Source organism: Semicossyphus pulcher, unplaced genomic scaffold, assembly GCF_022749685.1.
Source record: "Semicossyphus pulcher isolate SPU_LCO1_2020_fin unplaced genomic scaffold, fSemPul1.0.p SCAF_20, whole genome shotgun sequence".
In the NCBI taxonomy this organism is placed as follows: Eukaryota; Metazoa; Chordata; class Actinopteri; order Labriformes; family Labridae; genus Semicossyphus; species Semicossyphus pulcher.
Window position 1 is genome coordinate 21,446,154 of NW_027211694.1, and position 22,779 is coordinate 21,468,932.

A 22,779-nucleotide genomic window follows, 5' to 3' on the forward strand; every position below is an offset into this window, starting at 1 on the left:
CTATAACGCATGTTAAATTCAATAAAAAAAAACATGTGTTGGAACTTAAAAAGAGAAAAAAACATACAGCTGGATAAGAGTAATAACCGGATGTAAAAAACAATACCATTGTACAGAGACGAAGACGAACAAATGAGCAATATCATCATAATAAATACAAGGTTGAAGCCGATATAAAATAGGCCTTAGTGAATTAATAGTGTGAAAAATACATTGACGTTTATTTAAATGCAAAGAAACTAAGAATTTATTCCCTTTATAGGTTGGAAATATTATACCGGGATCCCAAACATGCAGATTTAAAGATAAAATGCATTTATGTTTTGGAAAATGTCCATCAAATTTGATGAATTAATACTTTAAATGCCTTAAAAGTAGCGATTATATGCGGGACTGGACCAAAACGAGTTTCATTAACACTTTGATTTTCTCAATGTAGGGCCTACTAGTTCAAAATGTACATTTTATTCGTAATATTCTGGTGTTACTGTGCACAGTCATTTACAGAGTAACGGTTTGTCAAACGGTTGTCGAATGAGATGAATTCACCCTTTAAAATGTAATTTAACAAACTCTTCATTAAGTCAATGTATCGTTCACGTCTCGATAGTAAAACAAGCTGTTTCTTAAAGAGTAAGTCTTACGTCTGCAATGCGGGAACAGTTCTGATCCTTGGAGAAATTTCCCGATGAAGGGTCGATGAAGGGTCGCTGAAGGGTTGATGAAGGGTCGATGAAGGGTCGCTGAAGGTCGTTTTTTTGTAGAAATCCTTGAAATTTTCAACTTTGAGAACCACTGCAAAAATCTGCTGCCAACTCTCAAATTGTTTGTGTTGAAAAGACTTTGAGTTTGTTTTTGTTCGATTAAGTACATGTTAGAATCTGTCCTGACGTCACTCACCTAAAGGTTGCTATGGAGATTTTAAATACATAACGTCTATGTCATTTTATTTAAAGGTTAATTTACTTCACATTATTCATTTATTGAAATCCCATTTTCAATTTCTCTTGAATAAAAAAAATCCAAGATGATTTTTAGCTTGATTTCTGGCTCAACTACTTTTTTTTAAAGATGAATGTTTTCACGTTGTTTACCATAATGTTCACTCTGTCGTCTTTGTTTGTGCATTGAATGGCATTGGCAAAAATGTAAGGCATTTCTGTTGCTGTTTTTAGTTGGAAATTAGCTGTGCTCCCAACCATGTAGGCCTGAAAGCACTCATGCTTATTTTTGATTATTATTATTTTTAAATTAATATCAGCAAATTAATAACAGCAGAGGCCCAAACGCATTGTGGCATATGGATTCATATGACAAACTAAAGCCGTATGGCATTGCAATTAATGGCTGCATAGACGGATTTAGTCGACACATAATGTGGATGGAGGCATATACAACTAACAGTGATCCCAAGGTAATCGCCGACTACTTCATAAGCACAGTCAGGCTCATTGGAGGCTGTCCACAGCGGTTGTGGGCCGACCCAGGTACGGAAAATGGTCATGTCAGAGAAATGCAGCTGTTCCTGCGTAGAAATCATGCGGACCATCATGCAGGAGAAGGAAGCTTCACTTACGGATGCAGTACGGTAAATTAAAGGATAGAGTCATGGTGGGGGGTCCTGCGAAAACAGTGTGTACAATTTTGGATGGACATTTTTCAAACCCTCAGAGATGATGGACATTTCACAGGTGACTTCCTGGACAAACACCTGATGATGCAGGTCTGCTTCCTCAACCTTATCCAGGTAATGCCTTCTTGAAATATACAAATTTCATAGGCTACAGTATACAGAAAATGTAAACCTGTATTTACTCAACAAGTAAAACCGCATTTTTTTTAAACGTTTAATTATGAGATGATTACGTAAATTTACCTGTTAATTGTGTGGCACGACGCCTGAACAGCTGCTACAGGAAGCAGACTCGCGTTGGTTACTGGTAATATATTTCCCTTAAAAAACACTTTTTCCTTTTCTTCTTGAAATTTTACGATTTAATTCTCGTAAAATTACGTCTTTTCTCGTAATATTACGACTTTATTCTCGTATAATCACGACTTTATTCTCGTAATATTACGATTTCATTCTCGTAAAATAACGACTTTATCCTCGTAAAATTACGACTTTATTCACGAAATCTTAAATTTATTTTTTTTATTCTCGAAGTCTTCATTTTTAATTTTAATTTTTTTTATGTGGCCCTAATACGTCGTAATATTGTCTAATTTATTTATTTCGGGATTTATTTCATAGGCATATTTGCTGATTTAAAAGATTTCCACGATTTAAGACCTAAAAACTACGACTCCCACACACCTCTGCTGCATTTCCGTTCTACACGTACAACTTCCGGTAATGTTTTGAGTTTTCTGCTTTAGCTGTAGTCCAGCATAAAGTGTTTTATCGTTAAAACATGGAGGTAACAGCTGCTCGCCGTTCGTTTCTTTGCGACATTGGTGAGCACTGTTAATCATTTTCTCAACTTGCGTGCTAGAAAATGTTAGCAGCTAACAAATATTAGCTGTTAGCAAATGTTAGCTGTCTTCAAAACAGTCTTCTGTATAGATTTCACTTGAAGCTAATTTTAGCAGGTGCTCCTGCTCCTGCTCCTGCTCCTGACACTGACAGTTTATGTTTTACGCAGGTTTACCAATGAATACAGTTATACTACAGCATTGTCAGCCATTACCTTGACATACAGACTAAGCGTGATACAAGACTAAATTAGTTATTATTTTTATTATTATTGTAAAGAGTTGTAATTTTTGTTGAGGTAAATAAACTCTGTCAGGGCAAACACCCATTAGGGAATATAAAGTTGTTTCTGTAGGAAGTGTAACTGTGTCAAAGATAGTAATTCATAATACTTAATAATGTTATATTAATGTTATTAATTGCATCCATATTTTTTAAACAAACAGTTAAAACAAGGGAAAGCTAGCATGAAATGTTTATGAGACTGGGTTTAAGATTTATGAAACATAATCATAAAAAGCACTGTTAATTATCATTTTAAATATTTATAGAAATCAATTAACCTTTATTCACACCACTGACAATTTGTCTGGGGTAGCTTTAACACGAAACAAAATTAACATACCAACAATATGTAAATGTTATTAAAAAAAAGGTAAAATACAAAATGGGATCTTAGAATATTGTATCTGTCTCTGCTGAGAGACAAAAAACTTACAGAGCAATTAGTACAACAAATCTTTCATTGTACTTAAATATTAGTAAATGAATGTGTGCTGTCTGTGTAAGGTTTCTGGGCAGACCGAACCGCCCTGCATGAAGCAGCGTCTCACGGCAGAGCTTTGCAGCTGAAACAGCTGATAGAAAGTGGAGCGGCGGTCAACATGGTGACGGTGGACAACATTACTCCGCTCCATGAAGCCTGCATACAGGCTCATCCAAACTGTGCACGGCTGCTGCTGGAGGCTGGAGCGCAGGTGAGACGAATAAAGGACCAACACCTGACTTGTGTAGAGATGATAAAATACAATGCTAAAATAAACTGGGGCACCTTATCATGAACACCAGTATGAGGTTTTGCAATTTAATGCAGAATAAATACTAAGTCGGCTTGTAAAGCAACCAGCAGTCTCAAAGGTTACAATGGATTTAAGTCTCAAGGACAGGGTCCCAGGTTTAGAAGTACCCCAAATCCCCTTTGATTGTATTATACCAACCTACTTTTTAGCTTCTGATATTTCAGAGTTTCTAAACTAAGTTAAAGTAGTTTGAAAAATGATCAAATAGTTTCTTTGGTTCTTCCAGGTGGATGTACGAACCATCCATGGCAGCACTCCTCTGTGTAACGCCTGTGCTTCTGGCAGCCTCGAGTGCGCCAAGCTGCTTTTGGAGTACGGAGCCAAAGTGAATCCGTCCCTCACAGCTCTCACCGCCTCGCCGCTCCACGAGGCCTGCATACAAGGTCAGACATCAACGGCAAAACGACAGGGTTCAACTGTTTCATGGCCCAGTGGGTCTCAAACTTTTAGCAACAATGAAACCCTATTGGAATTTTAATTCAGCCAGGTACCTTCTGACCAGTGCAAATTATTTTTGGCAGCAAAAAGAGGAAACACAGTCCTGCATCATCCCTTTATGTGTGCTGCCTTCGTGCAACTGTTGAATATTTTCTCACTGCAAAAAAAACTATTCTTCTTGATACTGACAGTATTTTGTAGGCTCTGTCTTTGCTTTGTTTTTGCTTTTATCTCTCTGTTTTCAGCTGTTTTGCAGCCAAGTTTCAACCACAAATCCATTTTCTTGTTTTCTGCCTGTCATCAATGTCAGGCTTTAGGGAAACATAAATAATGTAACAAACAAACATGAACCTGAATGCCATTGCTTTTCTTTTGATAGAAGACAGTTTACTGAGGTTAACAATTGCATTTAAAGCAGGAATATTAAATTTAAACTGTGTTTTTTAAACCGACAGTGTTTATTATTTTATAATTAGTAAGAGTATAAGTTTGCAAGTGTTTCTCTTGAGGGTAGTACTAAAACCCCTAGAGGTACTTTTGAGAACTGCAGGGGGTACTTCTAGAATGTTATATGTATTTTTTTATGATGTTAATATGAAAATTATCAATCATGCATGACACCTAAAGTAGCTATACTATAACAACTTCAAATACCCTATAAGAGCTCTTCACTGTGTGTTAAAAAAACTTTACATCCCTCTCAGGTAACGCTGAAGTAGTGAAGTTGATGATATCCAGCGGAGCCCAGCTAGAGGCCTATGACGTCCACTTTGGTCCACCGCTGCACATTGCGTGTGCTAAAGGACGCGTGGACTGTGTGAAGGAGCTGCTGAAAGCAGGTCAGCAAGAAAACTGAAGGTCAGAAACTGTGTTTAAAGAATTAATCCATCTTAAAATCTGAAATAAAGTTTGATAAATGTCTGTATTTTTATGCTAAACGGTTCATGTGTCATTAAATGTTCATTGTAAGAGCACTGAGGGTTAATTTTACTTAATTTAAATGACAAAATCGACCAAATTTAAGCTGTAATTAACCCAAAAATACAAACACTCATATTAACTTCCTGCAGGTGCCAAAGTGAATTCAGTGAAGTTCCATGAGACCGCTCTGCACCACGCAGCGCGAGTCAACATGGTGGACATGATCGAGCTGCTGGTGGAGTTTGGAGCCAACGTGTACGCCAGCGACAACCTGAGCAGAAAGCCTGTAGACTACACAACACCTGCGTCTCCTGCTCACACCTGCCTCATGAGTTATGAAAGTAAGGTTATGCAGTTGGTCATAGATTATCTTGCTTTTGAATCAACATAACTTGGCTTTTAAATACACTTCCTGTCTGCAGATTATCCTCTGAGCCTGCAGCAGCTGTGCAGAATCAATGTGAGGAAGTTTCTTGGGACCGGAGCGTCAGAGGTCATAGGTCAGCTGGACGTATCCCATCGCATCCAGAGCTACCTGCAGTTCTGCCATCATCCCACATCACTACAGTGACACGTGAAAGGAGCTCTAAACCTGTATGAAGGACTGATTCATTTTAAATGTCTTCAAAATATATATGCTAATAATTTAAAATATAATTAAGGTTGATCATCATATGTCTTAAATGTATGACTCAGGATTATTTTTTATTTCACTTTCTTTTGTTTTTCTTTATTTAAAACATTTTCTGAGGACATGCACAAAAAGAGAACATTTTTAGAATTACACCAAGAGGGATAAAGATATTTAATTATCTAGTTTTCTTTCACATTAATGGTTGTTAGTAGTAGTTTTAATTATTTATTTTAAGTGTATTTTTTGAACTCTTTGCTTGAGGTAATAAAGCATGGTTTCTCACCTGAAAATGTATATTTATGAATGTGGAATTTAGCCATAAAAATATGACTGATTTGAGTTTTTATTGCATATTATTTTCCAGGAGACCAAACACTACAGTCTTTTGCAGTTAGATTAAAACTTTCAGCTATATTTTAGCGATAAATGTAGTAGATACATTTTGTTAAATATATTGTCAATTGTGGCAGTGCCAAAATACATACACAACAGTTTCTGGACATCTGTGACCAAAGCTATAATTCATTTCAATGTCGCTTTTAATTATTATTTTTTTAAACCTTGTTTTTAGCTAGAACAGGATAATCAAAAACAACCACTTAACAACTTAAAAACCACATAAAAAGTCCCCTGTTCAAAGCTATAATCTACGCCATTGGAATATAGCTTTCAGTAAAAGTACACATTTTGTTGAGGGTCCTTTTCAGGGCCCTGTGTATATAACAACAACAACAAGCCCTGTATTATAACAGTGCATTATTAGGGAGGCATGTATATGATCTAATGTGTAATCTTGCTGCTGGTAAAAGTGGGACTAATTTAATTTCTTAGTGTACTGCTGGTTGGCTGATTCCATATATGTACATCATCATTTCTCATTTGATTTGTGTTTTGTTCTCAAGTTCAAAAGTTATCAAATGAAAGTAAAAGGAGTAAAAGGTAAAATAGTTGAAAAACAATGAGGTAGATTAGAAATATAAAGTTGCATAAAATGGAAACACTAAATATTAAATCATTGGAATAAAATATATTACTTAAGGAAGTGTGCTCATTTTTATCCCACCGGAGTTGATATTTATACATCACTTATTAAATATGTATACATCGTTAAATTGTAATATATTGTTAAGTCTTATATTTTATTATTTATCCTGATGTCGAAAAAATAAATCTAATATAAAATGTATAATATATAATATAAATATTAGTTATGTCCTTCACAAATCAGGAAATAGTCTACATTGGTGTAAAAACTACAAATTCCATCATGTGATTCCATTTCCGGGTATGTCACGTGACGTGACTCCCGCCGCATGTAAACATTAACAGGACGCCGCTGTTTCTAAACATCTCATGTCTCTGAGTCTGGGTGAACGTCGGTATTTCAGCGGACATTAAAAAAAAGACGGAAAACGATGGAAATTGAAAATTCTCAGCCGTATTTCTTCGGAGACATCGGTGAGTTTTAATAAAGACGACATGTCCGGTGACTCTAAGCTTTATCGGCTTTTGACCTGATTTGACGTCTGTATAGTATGGCAGGAATGTCAGCAAGCTAACATGTTAGCATGTTTTACTATTGCAAGCTGTAACTAACAACTGTATCTTCTGATATATATTATTATTATCGTTGTACATTTACACTTCCAATTATTGCTTAGCTTCTTCTTTTGTGTATTTAAAGCTTTTTTTACATAAATATACAGTGTTCACAATATGTACAGCTTAAGTAAACATACTGAACATAGAGTATGTTTGTGCGATATTAAAATTTGAGAGAATATTTATTGTATATTTTAATTTGACAAATCAATCACGCTTGCATATTTGTCATGATTTCAATATAATAGTATTTTCATGCAAGAAATGCAGGTCAGAGTGCTTAACAACGGGAAAAATGAATGTACATGGAAGCATAAAAACAGATATAGAGCCATATTAAAAATAAGATGGTGAGTAAAACCCAGTTAATTTTAGTTGTAAAATAAGGGTTAAAAATATAGAGTTAATGCTGCCAACAGTCTTTTACATTAATGAAGACAGTGACAGCAAAGTTACAATAAAAAGAAAACAGACAACTATAGTGATTTATGAATTATCTCTACATATATATTACGTTTGTAATGTCCTGTCCCCCTGCAGGCTGCTGGTCAGAGAGAACAGAGGTGCACAAGGCGGCGTCGCTCGGTCAGGCCTCCCAGCTGCAGCACCTCATAAAGAGTGGAGCGTCGGTCAACATGGTGGCCGTGGACTCCATCACGCCGCTGCACGAGGCCTGCCTCCAAGGACAGACCCAGTGTGTTCGTCTGCTGCTGGATGCTGGAGCCCAGGTTAAAAACAACAGTATTATTATAATAACTTTGTAGGAGAAAATATAAATGTAGGTAAAAGGGGAAAAAAGTACTTGTGTGTTTATATCGTGTGTTCTGTGTATTTCAGGTGGATGCGAGGAACGTAGACGGGAGCACCCCGTTGTGTGACGCCTGTTCAGCTGGTAGTTTGGAATGTGTGAGACTCCTGCTGCATCGTGGCGCCAAGGCCAACCCGGCCCTCACCTCCCACACAGCCTCCCCGCTCCACGAGGCCTGCATGGGAGGTGAGGACAGGATCTCTGAAGTTGTTTTACCCACATTTGTAAGCCTGACATTCCTCTTTATGAATAAATGACACAACCTTCTCTCCTCATTTCTCAGGAAACTCAGACTGTGTGAGGCTCCTGATTACCATGGGTGCTTGTCTGGAGGCGTACGACCTCTACTACGGGACCCCACTACATGTGGCGTGTGCTAACGAACACACAGACACTGTTAAAGTGCTGCTCAATGCAGGTGAGTAGTGCAACCATTCATTTCATACCTTTTAAATGTATCTCTTGTAGGTCATATTTAAAATCTCTTGACATGGATTGTGAGTGTTGATGTTTTGGTTCTCATGTTGGTGTAACTTAAGGACAAGCTAGCTGGGCTGTAAAAACACCCCCTGTAACCTCAGATGCTACGAGACACCAATTATACATGTTGCAATACCTTCACATGTGCGTGTTGTTAAGTACAAACTGTTTATACTTTTATTGCTTATAACACACACTGTAGTTTATTTGGACTTAATCCTTTACACACCATCCTGCTGCCACAAATGATCACAAGAGCACCAAAAGCACATTAATACGCCGCTGAAAATAGTCCCTAACGAAAGCTGCATGCTTCTTGTTGTTTGAATTATCAAATGTTCAAGGAAACATGAGAGCTGATTTACGTCTTCAGAAAGAACCAATGGACTACTACTTAAGACGTAGGAGACGGACGGTTGTGTTTTTCCCTTTAGGTGCTAAAGTGAATGCTGCGAGGCTCCACGAGACGCCGCTGCACCACGCTGCTAAAAACATGCGAGCGGAGATGATCGAGATCCTGGTGGAGTTCGGGGCCAACATCCACGCCAGAAACCAGCATGACAGAAGGCCTGTGGATTACACCACGCCAGGCTCGCCCTCGGCAGCCTGCCTACGGTTTTATGAGAGTAAGTTGGTCATGAGAGTCACGACTGCAGGGAAAACAAACGTTGAGATTTCATCATGGTCAGGAGTGTAGTGTCAGTGAGTCACCAGCAGATGGTGAGAAAGGATCGCATGTCACTTCCTAGAAGTCAAAGACAGATGACACCTGTTGTTTACTGTGAGGTCATATATAGAGCGGGTCATTGTGGGTTGGATGCATATGAGAGAGCATCTTTATTAAAGTGACAGAGTTCATGTTCACTTCCTTGCGTCCTCTGTCCTCAAGTGCCCCCGAAATCGTTCCCCCTCCACCATGAAGGAGGATCTTACCGTGTCCTAAATGCACCCGGAGGAGACGAGAATGGAGGAGAGGGGAGGCTTCTGGACGACCTCAGAGTGAGGATAGGGGTGTCACGATACCACAATTTCAAACTTTGATACAACACAAGTTAAAAAAACGATACCTGAACGATAGTCCTAGGACTGTCTGTCTGTCTGCAACAGACTCTATCGTAACTTTTGCGTCTATGAGACGTGGAAGGGACTTCACAAAACATCTTAATGTGCTGTTCTGTGACTTAGAACAGTCCGCTGTGTCGCTGCTGCATCAGAGCTCCAGGTGTGACGGAGGGCGGAGCAGACTTCGGCCTATGAAAACCAAACCCTATGCCTTCCTGCGGGGTTGTACGGAGGTGTAGGCGTGTTAGTTTGTCAGAAAATAACGTCTTATTTCTCTGTTTCACTGCTTAATTTACATTAACTCTCTCGCTCTCTTCCCTTCCTTTGTCGCTCGACCACAGCTGCTCTCTCTCTTTTGCTCGCTGCAGCTTCAGGTTAAAAATCTGACTGTAGGTCTGTTGTTTTCTTAAAGCTGTGGTACATTTCGGTGCTGTCGAACGTAAAAAACACGGAGATTTTATCGTTTGAAACACGTATCGAAATATATCAAAGTATCCAAAATTCGGACAACCCTAGAGGATGCACAGGTGTCTTACTTGGAGGTCTTTTTAACCAAAGATGTGGCATGAACAGGTCTGTCTATCCATCCATCCACCTATCTAGTTAGATATCATCTTTGTGTGTCTCGTGTCTCTGTTTCAAAACCTCGCTGGGAGGAGTTATGGTGCGAGGAGACACATGACTCATACAATTTATTGCACTGCTGAAATCTAAATGTTGTTTTTCTGTCTGTAGCCACTCCGATGAGTCTGCAGCAGCTCAGCAGGTTGGTGGTGAGGAACACGCTGGGCACCAGAGCTCTGCAGGTCATTCATCAACTGGACATACCGAAAATCCTCATCAGCTACCTCAGCTATCAGTGACCTCTCACCTGCAGGACGGTTAAAGAAAGACTGGAGACTCAAAGCTGCTGAGAAAAACAGAAAAGGTGCCATTGTTTGAGATAATTTAACAGTAAACACACAATTTAGTGACATTTATGAAGCACTTTTATTTGTAAAGATTTAAAGCTTTTATTAAAAATAAAATACATGTAAATATATCTTAATTTAAAAGCAGTGACAGATTTAAAAAACTGTATTTCAGCAGGTCGGTCATTCCAGAGTTTGGGTGCCCAACATCCCTTAGTGAGTATTAAAAAGTGTTGAGGAATTAATTTATCGATTTTTATTATATATATTTTTAGGCCTTTAATGCTTTTATTGATGGAGGACAGTGAGTTGTGTTGGGAACGGGGAAAGAGAGAAAGGGGGGTGACGAGCAGCAAGGGGCCGAGGGTACTGTAGCCTCTGTATGTGGGACGCTGATTTAACCGCTGAGCTAAACCGGCGCCCTAAAGAATTAGTTTAGCCTTCAGCATTTTTTATTTCACCAGAGCCGTCTGTGCACGTGTATGTCATGCAAAGATCATAGATCAAAGTGTGAACCCCAAAACACGGGGGGGAATGATACGTTTAACCAGGATACAATTATATCTCTTTTTCGCTCCGTGTTTGTTGAGCGATGCTGTACTCACTCACATCTCAAGGCTGCAGAGATACGATTCTGATTTGCTTCAATCCTGAGATCATTAATTTAATACTGTTTAATAGAAGTAGTTCAATTTATATAAACTCACAAAAACTAAACTAAAATGTGATTTCACAACGTGATTACTTTCCGGACATTTGAATGAAAATCTATTTAACATGAATAAATAAATATATAAAGTATTTATGAATCAGTCCCTCCAGGAGGCTGCGATGTTGCAAATTCACTCAAATTCAACAGCTTTTTGTCGACCATGAAATCCAGTGATCCAGTTTCCACCGCACGCGTGAAGTCATTTACGTCACCAAACTCACTTCTTTATATCCACAGTGTTGATCCCCTGAGGTCTGAAATGTTGTATAAACATATGCGGATATATTTTTCTGTAACGTTAAAACGTTTGGAACGCTGCATACATGTTTTTTTTTTGCTGTGCCGTCCTCATGAGGCTACGGCGTGATCGTCTCTCTTTCATGAACTACCTCTGTGATAATAGATCCAGCACTCGATGTCTTCTTGTGATTATTTATTCATGTTCACATGTTGAAAACTGTTGCCGTGCCGTCCACGAGATAACAGCTAGAACAGTGTAAATGTAATAAACAACACACATGTATAGAGGCCCGTAAGTGATTATTTATATTATATTTGTAAAAGTCTATATTTTATTTTTCTAGGAAGATCCTACTTATTACACCTTTAAATAAGCTGCAGCAGAATCAGGCGTCTTTGCCAGCAACAATCACAGAACATGCTGCGAAATCCTGGACGGACTGATAAATATCCTTCAGCTAATAACCGTCAATGTTTTCACTTTTATTGATGATCTTTAAACGTTTATCATTTAATCTTTATATCAGTCCATGTCGATGCGTCGTTAAAACCCTGTTGACAAGACGCCAACGGTGCTTCAGCATGAATTTATTTGTTTCTATTTATAAATATGTTTTAAATAAAAGACAGAGAGTGTTTTTAGGTTTTAGAAATAACATCTGAGTCACAGCTTTTATAACCTTGTTTATTGTGCTGCGGCTGGTGATGTAAAAACTCGCTGGCTGTGGAGTTTTTCAAGTGTGCAGCTGTTAGAGAAAGCGACTGTCACAACAAACGATGGAGAGATTAGTCACTGTAAATACAGCTCAGCCATCATCACATCCTGTCGTCTGACCCACGGCGTGGAGACTGTGCGTGTAAACCTGCCATTAGCTGTTTGTTTCAGACGTCACCCGCCCATGGTTTTCAGAAATCCCCTTTTAATGTGAAAAACAACCGAAACGTTAGGATAGCAACCTGGACGGTAAAAATAGCGACTTTTGTCGAAACAGACTGGCCTTACGTCTTCTGTCCTTACATGATGTACAAGTTTTCCTTTTGTTAAATTGTTTTTAGGCCTTGATTCAGAGAGAGAGGACAGTGGACAGTGTTGGAAACAGGGGAAAGGAGAGTGGGGACAGCACGCAGCAAGGCTGGGGCCGCCACAACGAGGACCGTAGCCTCTGTACATGGGACGCGTGATTTAACCGCTGAGCTAAACCGCCGTCCCTGTGTACTTTTCATGTTGTAGTGTGTATTTTGTTCGGCAGGGATTCAGGAATTTTATCTTTTCCCACATTGATAAATAATAAAAGGTCTTAATAATAAAGCCGCGGCCTCCCCACGTGCCAACAAAATAGTCCCCTTGTGACACGATTGTGCAAGGACGCCGCTGATTCCTTCATTTTGTGGATTTGGGTTTACAGGAGCTTTAAAGCCAGTGTCACTTACTTTATGAACCATCTGTACTCTGTTTATTTATGTGTGTTATTTGATATCTGTACTGATGTTGGTCTCATGTGGACTCAAATAGCTGGTTTGGGGATTAATTGGCGGCTAAAAATGTGCACTACACTCGGTCAGGGCAGCCATTTAGCTTAAAGAAAGAAGGCGTCAGCTACATCTGACAGTTTGGCACACAGCTTATTAATCAAACGCTGGTATTGGAGCAGTACTCACTATCTGCTAAAAGTCTTAGCCCAGGTATCGGTGTTGGTATTGGGACTAAAAATCCGTACAGAATACATCATGGGTTTTGTTACGTAACCTTCTGACAGGAAATGATCCTGAAATAGAAACATAAACTTTGGTCGCCTCCTCTTTGAACTGTTTGTGGCTCAGGGTTGTAAACGCGATGAGCAGCTCTGTGAAGGTTTTGACTTTGTGTAATCTTTAGTACAAACTGCAGATATCTTAAATAGCGTTTAATGTTTAACGTTTACATAAATAGAAGCGTAACTGGCACCACGAGAGAGGAAGAGTCTGCTTCTTACGTTCAGGATGATTGTAGTGGAGTATTTAAACACGTGTCAGAGCTCAGGGAGGGAGGAGACGGCTGGCGTCGTTCGTTAAAGACGCTGATTGAAATGTGAACACTTAAGTGTACCGTTGAGTCAGAAAAGAGTGTTATGGTAACTTAAGTTTTTTTAAAGTAACATCCAGAGAAATCCCAAGCAGGTTTTGTTGTCACTCTGAGAGTGACGCTCTCCAGACGCTCACGCTACACGCCTGGTGACGTCCCTTTATTTTGCTGCAGGCGCCGAAGTTCCGTGGAAGCAGCGATGCAGGCGGCCTATTAATAACTTTGTGCCTCTGTTACAGAGAGCTCAGTGAGGTCTTTTATTTTTAGAGGACGTGTTTATGAATTCCACAAAGTGATTGAGTTTGCTTTATGGCTCTTTTCTGAGTTGACACAAGCTGTTTTGGAAGTTGCATAACTTTTATCCACGGGGGTTAAATCAGGACGAACACACACTTCGAGTTTTTGTCGTCCAGCTGAACTTAATTCACTCCTTCAGAGCGAAACACAGACGGGGACGTTAAAGAAACAGGTTCGCACAGTTCAGGATGAAGTTGTATATATTTTAGTTTAAAAAATATCTGGCTCTGTTTCTGCTTAATGTAAGATGTGGATGTAGCTTTAGTGAAATAATAAAGTAAAGCTAATGCAGAAGTGCCTTAAACCTGCATTCTTTTAATGTCCAGCAGGGGGCGACGTCACTAGATTCAAAAAGAAGTCTGATGGTCCTTCTCATCTCTTGATTTATTCCCTCAGTAAACATTTTCTAATGAGTTTATGGTCTCAGTCTGTAGCTTCACGTCTTCTTCAACACAGCGTGACGTTCATTTAGTAAACTATGGTCCCGTTTGGAGTCAAATAGATGATAAAGTAGGGTATGCTTTTGGGCGTGGCTACCTGTGATTGACAAGTTTTTACCACATAATTTTTCAGTAGTACATTTTTGTATAAAGCCTGTTTTTCACTCATCACAGTTAGCATCATATTAATCTGTATTTACAGATTCTACAGAGAAATGTGGAATGTGTAGGCAGGGGCGGGACTTTTAGTATGTTTGTAGTGTGAGTAGTATCGACCAATCACATATCAGCAGGCTGCGGCGTATGCGGGAAGAACAGTCCGTGTGGAGAGGCGGAGTGTAATCCGCTGTAACGATCTAGCTTCTTATTAATCCCTTAAAACCGACATCTGCATGCTAACAGCTAACAATCTGTTCTAGATCAATCAAATTCTACTTGTAAAAAATCTGCTTGACGCTGTGTCACGAAAGCTGTTCAGCGCTTAGATTTCCCGACTTCCTCGAATGCATCAACAAACTCTGTTCAACAAACGAGCATCTTAAAAGTAGTGTTTTCTTTATCGCTAACTAACTTATTGTTTGCCTCCTCTTTAGCTCCACCCTCTCGTCCAAATATGGTCACTTCTGGCTCCAAAAAAACAAGATGGCGACGTCTAAAATGCCCGATTTAAGGCTTTAAAATGTTCGCCCACAAACCAACAGGCGACGTTACGGCAGTCCATGCTCAGGCCGAGACATAAATCAGATGTTCATTTTTTCTTGCTGCTGTTTGACGGCCTTGGAGACGTGACGAACACACATTACGTCTTTAATTAAGTTTATTTATTTACAATTCTCTAACACAGATTTGCACATGGACCCGCAACCACAAAAAAACTATTATGTATGATGGACGGAGGATAAATTCAGCAGTCTGTTGTGTCCTGCACAATACCCCCTTCTTTGGGATGTTGTGCAGGGCTGTGAGGGTTCTTGTCCTTGTTGCTGAATTAGCAAACTCCTGATTGGTTGAGGCGCCCCAGTAGCATCTCAAGGTTTGATCCAAAAGGCAACAGGACTGCGCTGAAGTTCTTGAAGACGTTTGCCTCCCTTCCACAAAGCTTCTTCCATCAGAGCTGAAGACGATCTCCAAACGTCTTCAAGAACCAAGTCCAGCTGCCTTTTGGATTCAACTATGAATTACCATGACCTGGATGACTGCAACTGCAAACCGGCTGCAAACCACAGAAGCTCCAGCAACTGATTTTACAGGCAAATTTACTTCAGTGGAAAAGATCATCCAAACAATAGCTACTCTTCTGCTTTCTGTAGCGATGCAAAGTTTATGTGACAGGTAAAACGAGCAAAAACACTAAGTTAGTCCTCAAGTTCCAGCGCTTAAACACAAGAGTTTGACCTCTCCGTGCTCCCTCTTCGTTGTAAAGTAAACAACACCGTCCACGTGCAGTTTACTGACATCATCCTGCAGGATTTTAGGGATTTATGATTTCTAAACCTGTAACTTGTATCTGCCAGCGAGAAAGCACAAGGTCACCTGTCAGCTCTCACTGAGGCCTGCACCTGCACGTTTAGTGTTTGTCTTTCATATCTTAACTCAGCATTAAAAAACATGTTTTATGCTCTTTTCATCCAAATCTCTCGGCTCGCTCCCCTCCTTTGGCTCGCTCCCTAAACGTGCCCGGGCTGCACGATGCTGGACGCAACACGCAGCTCGTCTGCTGCACGCCATAAATATGCCAGGCTCTTTTAGAAACTATAACTTCCATCATTGACAGATATTTTGATGAGTTTTCATGCTACAAAAATGCAGCCTGCTTCATTACAATCTCATGCTGTAAATAATCTCCAGGCTCAGATCTCCTTCTCCCCATCCAGACTTCAAATATCTTACTCTAACACATATTATGATCTTAACTTGTGTCTTAAAATAACCTCCAAAACGTGCAGGTTTCAAAGCACCGTAAGGCTGCAGAGCGACCGAGGAGAGGAGGGAAGGCATGCAGGGAATGTCCAGTTATCTGAGATGAGGAATGATCCTAAACAGGAATGTTTTACCTCTGGATGGTTCGTCTTGAAACGTTCCTCCTGGTTCGTCTGATTGAAGCAAAATCATTGTCTTATTAGCGTGAGTGCAGTCAGGTTTGTTGTGCTCAGGTGTGTTAACGGTGCTAAAGAAGCCGACGATCCCACAAAAATGTGTCATAAATATTTATCTGTACAGAAGTGTTTCTCTGAATATGATCAAATGTGGATTTATTGAATAAATTTTACTCTTGACGTGTTTCTTTGTCCTCATGTTTTTGCATGACGCTGTATTTCTGTTGATAAATTATCAGAACGGAAGCTACGGAAGCCCAAAGCAGACATTCATCCATACATTTTATTTACTCTGTTTTCCTGTGATAACGAGGAATATCCGGTCGTTTTTATCTCGACTTATTTATCTCGTTATCTCGCTTTATTACAGCTAACATAATTCACTCAAGTTGTTCTTATATCGATAATCTTTGATTTTTTTCTCGTCTAAAGTCGTTCTTCTATCGGCATCTTATATCTAAACCCCGTATCCGTCAGCCTCTCGTCTGTCTGGTAGCAGGAAACCATGTTACCTCATTCTGAAGCTTCGTATGGGGAAGATTAAAGGCCATGAAAGCTCACTGTCGTTTTTCACGTAAGAGATTTAGATGTTCATGTTTTTGTGTTGTAAAGCTTCTCTGGCCTGAAGAGGGCGGACCTGAGCAGAAAAAAGTGGACAACTTTGCATTATTTGACAGCTGCTTGTTGTTTTTTAATACAACTTTTTATTCCCTGGAATAACGCTGAAAAGAAGACCCGCTTTATGCAGACTTGGTTTCTACTTACACATAAGGCAGGAACATGGCTTTTTTAACAATATTTGTTAATGTGGCTGTTGATCTCGTGCTCTGCGTCCTCTCTGTGCTCCCATACATGCATATACGTGTCCCAGTTCAGGGGCTGCGTCCTTCAGACGTCGCATTTGAAGGGCGACTGCGTCACAGCAGAGCGTCGCAGGCTGTCCCATTTTGAAGGCTCCTTCAGATGCAGCCGACAAATGCGTCCTCCTTTTCCCGGGCCACGAGGGATCCGTTGGGCGCATCCTTCGCGGACATTCATTCAATTCAAACGAGATGGCGGACTCTTAAACGGCCGAGGAATACACTTTAAATGTAAACGTTTTGGTTTCAACACTGCTAAAGATACAATTTTTGGTTCTGTAGGTTAGCTGCTAACTTCTTCTTCGTTGACTTTCTTTTACAGAGCTGAGAGATTAAATACATTTGCAGCACTCCTGCCTTCAACACACTTTGTAAAAGGGGCTTAATAAGTCTGATGAAACCACACTCACTCAGCCCTGAGGAAGCAGACCTCGAGTGTGTAACTCTGAATAAATATTAGCTAAAGAAGTTTTGTCAAAATGAGACACATTTATGAGTCCTGAATATTTATCGTAAATACAAAAGACGTTTATAGAACATAAGTTTTCAGCGGCTTTAAAGTAAAGTTTGGGATCAGAATGATTCAAGAAGTTACAGTTAAGTTTTCGGAAGAAAAAACAGGTATGTTGTCACAGGTACTGAAGCAAATATAAATGATCTGAGTGTGTAAAATATAAGAGGCGTACTGTCTCTGTCTGCAGCAGTGTGCGTGCTCAGAAGGGACATTCAATCCAGCAAGTTGTTTTCTAAATTTTTGTTCCTTTAAAGTTTCAAAATTGATTTAATGTTGGCTCCTAAATCATCATGAAATATATTTTTATTCTCTTTTTCTTTATTTCCAAACATAAATGATCGCCTTGTGTTAGAAATAACTTCTGTTTCATCACATTTCAGGCGCTTTCCAGAAAGACGTACGTTCATCATTATTAAATCTGACCCTGTCTGAGACATTAAGCAGTTTAAGTTCCATGTTTTTTATAACCTTCAGTTATGAGCTCTAATTGGGGATCAAATTGTCCAACTTTTTGAGGCTGATTGAGGCTCAGTTGCACGTATTAACCACTAGGGGGTGCTGTGGACAAAGAAATCATGCGTCAGTGTTGCAGTAAAAACTGTGTTTCCCAGTCAGCGTGTGTTCAGGCCCAGAGGCCAAAGAGAAACAAGCTGTAGCTGCTCTCGCTCTGCAGCTTGTGTCTAATGAATCCGCTGATTTACTCGCATCTGTCAGGAAGCACAGCTCCGTCAGTGTCATGAGAAACGCGTCGTCCTCATCACACAGTAAACAGACGGGGGATCACGTCTTGGCAGTGAAAGGAGGAAGAGAGAGCGCAGAGGCAGATTGGGAGAGAAGATTGTGGATTTGAGGCGTTAAGCAGGAAGCGGGAGGATTTAGTTTGGGAATCGGGGATAAACAGAGAGCTGGCTGCCGTGATGGTCCGATGCTCCGCTCCCCCATCAGGCAACAGAATCAGCCTGAAATGAGCTGCAGATGTGAGACACTAAGACTGGCTTACACACAGATACAAACACCTCCAACAGTTTTTCTGCAGACTGAGCGAAAGATACGAAACACGGATACAAAAGCCCCAGCAGACATACGGAGCTCAAATTTGTTTTCCTGATTTTGGTGTGATAAAGCCAAGCTGCAAGCCCCTTTCACACGTGCTCTGCACTCCTGAAAGTTTCCCCACATTGTCCGGGTGGGCTGCATGTGTGAACGCAAACGGCTACATGTTTGACCCCGACGTGATGCAGACTTTTTCCTGCCAGCCTCCTGGTAAAAGTTTAAGGGGAAGAGAGTGTCCTGAAATTGTCAGGAGTGTGACGGGGCTTTAGTTTGGACAGAGGACCAAAACAGAGACTTCCACATTAATACATGTCTCCAGTCCTTCCAAGAAGTTGCGAGCAAATCTCTGCAACTTTTCTGCAAATTTGGCCTACCCGTTTCCCCCACGGGCGTCGACGTGCACATCACCAAATAGTGACCTTCATAGGTCTGCAATGTTGTATAAACATCAGAGAGAATTATTAACTGCGTCTTTAATATCTCCAGAACGCTGCATGCTGGAGGCGGACAGCTGATTCGTTCTTACGAGGCTCCGGTGCGATCGTCTCTCTTTCATGAGCGTCCTGATCCTCAAGTCTTTAATGAGACAGTGAATCCATGATAACAAATCCAAACACTTCTTGTGTTTATTTATCCTCGTTGGAAACTGTTAGCCGTTCACTTAGCCACTTCCTGAAGCCTTTAACTTTCCACCAACCAGACGCTCCGTTACAAACATGAGTCATATTGATCTCAGAGTGTTTGCTCAGTGAGACAGTAATCACCGTCTCTTATCAGTGGCTTTATACAAGCGTAGCACCACATTTAAACATCTTAAATGTGATAAATGATGTGTCGATTCCTCTATTACGTCTACATCTATATCTATATACTATTCCATGGAAGTTCCCTGTAGTTTCAGTTTGATCACATTTTATTTGTCATCTTGACACCGAAATTAACTGGAAGTGGTGTGAGAAGACAAACGGCTCGCTCAGCCAATAGATGGCTTTATTGGAGCGGGTGTAGCTCACAGCGGATGTGTCATGTTAACACGCAAAAAAGCCTGAGGAAAAAATCACAACTTGCGTTGCAACTTATTCCAAAATCTGCCAGGAAATCAGACATTAAAGGCTGCAACAGTCACAGATAATGCCTGCGAAATCCTGGAGGGACTGATGATGAGATGCAGCGCTGAAGTCTACGTAGATTGTAAATGTTTTCCTTTGTATCCTTTAATTTGCTCCCAAAGATCCCTTAAACCAGTGCTTCTCAGCTGGCCTCGCCTCAGGCCCCACCACCACCACCACCATCTCCGAATCGCCGCCGAAATGTCTCAACCACTCACATTTGTTTATTAAAAAATGATTTGTTTGGACCTGAGAGGGAACGAAACATCACAGCATGTCGACGTCACAAAACACAACAGTAACATGGTCAACCAAAATGACCAGCAGAGCATAAGAGGAAATACTTTCAATTAGCAGCCTTTTTCCAACATGAATGAAACTTCTGTCGGGCTCATCAAGTCTCATTAATGTGAATAGCTGGGAGTGTCAATAAACTGCACGTCGTAGGAAACCCATGTCTTAATAAAAGCGCAGACTTTTTGCCCCAACTTTGTTTTTAAGCACACTTCGCGACCCACTTAAAACAGCTCTGCGACCCACCAGTTGAGAACCATGACCTTTGTCTCAGAGGTCAGCGTTTGATTCTGCACATCCCGACTGAACGTGCGGCCTCTGCAGTGACCTGTAGCATCAGATTATTCCACTTCGTATAAAACACTTTGAAGAGAACCTAATCTCCATGAACGGAAGTCTCTGACGCGGCAGCTGTTGCAGTTCTGTCAAACGACCTGCCAGGTCGCTCGCTCAGCCCGAGGCCTCTGATGAAACGTTATAAACGCTGAAAGAGTGAAAAGTTTGTATTTTTGCATGTTCTTCCAGATGTTTCTCTCGCAGAATCTCCCACATCCAGCCTATTTTAAGCACTAAACTGTACAAACCGTGGGTTGTTTTCCTGGGTAAACTATGCAGGACTGACTCACCCAAACTGACTGTATAAACTATGAGACACTTTGTGACCTCTTGCAGCCTTATCTGGAAAACAAGTCAGGCTGGGAGATGTGGCCAAACCCGATTTCAGCGTAAATGCCACAGAAGAAGACGTCAGAGCAGCAACAGCAAAACAAAACAGGCGACACAAACAAAGGAAACGCACCTTTTTGATGAAGCACAGCGCTGGTGTAAGTGAAAACAGATTTAGAAGATTCAGTCTTTAATTATAGTAATTTATTGATCGGTTGGTAAATGAAAGACTTCTTAATTGTTTTCATCCCAGCCGCTCTGAATCCGGCCTCCTCCCTCCGTCTGCTCCCACACTTACTGTAAAACAGACCGCTGCAGTCTGAGAAAATAATATTCATGTGTCTGGATGACAACGCCCCGGGCTCACACACACACACACACACACACACACACTTCAAAAGCAGCTATATGACCGAGCCATCTGGTTGTACTTTCTGCAGGGAGTCCCCCGTCATGTCCTGAAGTTGCCCGATCTCCAGTGAGAGTGTAGTCAGCAGAGTTTCCTTCCCAGACTCGTTCCTCTCTTTCTGTGTTCATTAAGCTGCTGTGACGCATGCCGGTTCAGCAGAAGCCCGCTGGATGCCTTGCTCTGTTTTCCAGTGAAGTTCAAGACGGCCTGGACAGACACTAGAGCTGGCCGTCTCTCTAAAGCTCTGTGGGATATCATTTCTTATTTTCTGCTTGTTTTATGGGGAAAGAGAATGACGAAACTTTTCCTGCTTTCAAAACGATTCTCAGAGTTTGTTTTCGTCGTGCAGAAGCCACCGAACTGACTCAGACATACAGAGCCTACTCAAGACTTTGCACAGAGATACTGTCTGCACAGATTTTGGCTTTTGTACTAGAAGAGAAATGTATTTTGGATATAAAATTATAAGAAAGCCTTAAAGCATTCACATCTGCACTTGATTGGTTCACCGCAAGACATCACAAGACCTGAACTGAAGCCTGTGGGAAACTGTCTGATGTTTTGTCGCTTCCTTTTGATTTGCTCCTTCCTCTTTGCTAAAACAGGAGGTAGAAAAAGTGAATGCGGTAGAAAATCTGTGTGAACCTGAGCAGATTTGGGATCGTCCTGGGTGGACCTGACGCTGTACAAGGGTGACAAACCCTGTGGCAGATCGATGCTTAGGTCTCCACCATCAAGGCACCAAAACACACCTCAGCTTGAGTCTTGAGCTGCAGTAACACCAAACTAACGCCGGTATCTGGGCCAAGAAGTTGCACTTGAACACACTGCAAAGAGCAGACAGCCAACTCGTGTGTTACTTGGCTCCTGTTTGGTAGGACGTAATCCTCCCTGCCAGCGGGTGGCAGTAGTTTGTGTTCGTCTTTCAAAAATGGAAACCAAAGACCTACAGATACTGCTGCTTTACAAATGTATAATACAGCAGTGTTGACCTTCCATTGTCATGGCTGATAAAAGGTTGTAAATGGCGCTGGCCTTGTCGCTTCTTGGTGTTTTGCTTGTGGAAGAAGAAAGGACTAATGGTTTGTTTGCTTTCCCTACTTCCATTTCACTTCTCGTGCACTGATTTGTTTGGCTGAAAAGCCAATCAGTGTGGTGGTGTTTTTGGTGGAGGATCTCTCCTTTCTCAGCGTGAGTTTTTCTTCTGCAGTGGTTTATAGTGCAGCACCTTCGCAGACACGTTTCCTCCAAGACGCCCTATCAGTTTGCTGTGGTTTCTCAAGTGTTAAGGTCTGTGTGGCACTTTGTGATGTTCATCTTGATGTTGTCCTCAAACCTTTTCATTTGGCCTCCTGGGGAGCGTTGTTCTGCAGTTGGAAATAGAGGACTTGTTTAGGGAGGCGAGCGTCAGGCATACGGATGTCATGTCCAGTCCATCTCAGCTGGTGTTGGGCAATGGTGGCAGTGATGGTGAGGATGCTGGTATTGGTGTGTCTTTCTTCCCAGCTGACCTGAAGGATTTTACTGAGGCACCACTGACGTGCCTCCAGTGCCTTTAGGTGCCTGCTTTACGTGGTTCAGGTTTTTGCCCTGTAGAGCCGTGTAACTAAGGATTT

At 40.9% G+C, this 22,779-nt stretch overlaps 2 protein-coding genes across 2 annotated transcripts; both read left to right on the plus strand.

Moving 5' to 3' along the window:
- The first annotated feature begins 2,377 nt into the window (after window positions 1-2,377).
- On the plus strand, window positions 2,378-5,887 carry asb13a.1 (ankyrin repeat and SOCS box containing 13a, tandem duplicate 1). The gene is made up of 6 exons (XM_069671316.1): window positions 2,378-2,457; window positions 3,266-3,453; window positions 3,782-3,938; window positions 4,698-4,832; window positions 5,064-5,255; window positions 5,337-5,887. Exons 1-6 carry the CDS (start codon window positions 2,415-2,417, stop codon window positions 5,483-5,485), a joined length of 864 nt encoding a protein of 287 aa, XP_069527417.1. The 5' UTR covers window positions 2,378-2,414; the 3' UTR covers window positions 5,486-5,887.
- A 1,044-nt stretch (window positions 5,888-6,931) lies between these two features.
- On the plus strand, window positions 6,932-10,363 carry asb13a.2 (ankyrin repeat and SOCS box containing 13a, tandem duplicate 2). The gene is made up of 6 exons (XM_069671426.1): window positions 6,932-7,006; window positions 7,691-7,878; window positions 7,988-8,144; window positions 8,242-8,376; window positions 8,873-9,064; window positions 10,236-10,363. Exons 1-6 carry the CDS (start codon window positions 6,964-6,966, stop codon window positions 10,361-10,363), a joined length of 843 nt encoding a protein of 280 aa, XP_069527527.1. The 5' UTR covers window positions 6,932-6,963.
- Window positions 10,364-22,779: the final 12,416 nt, after the last annotated feature.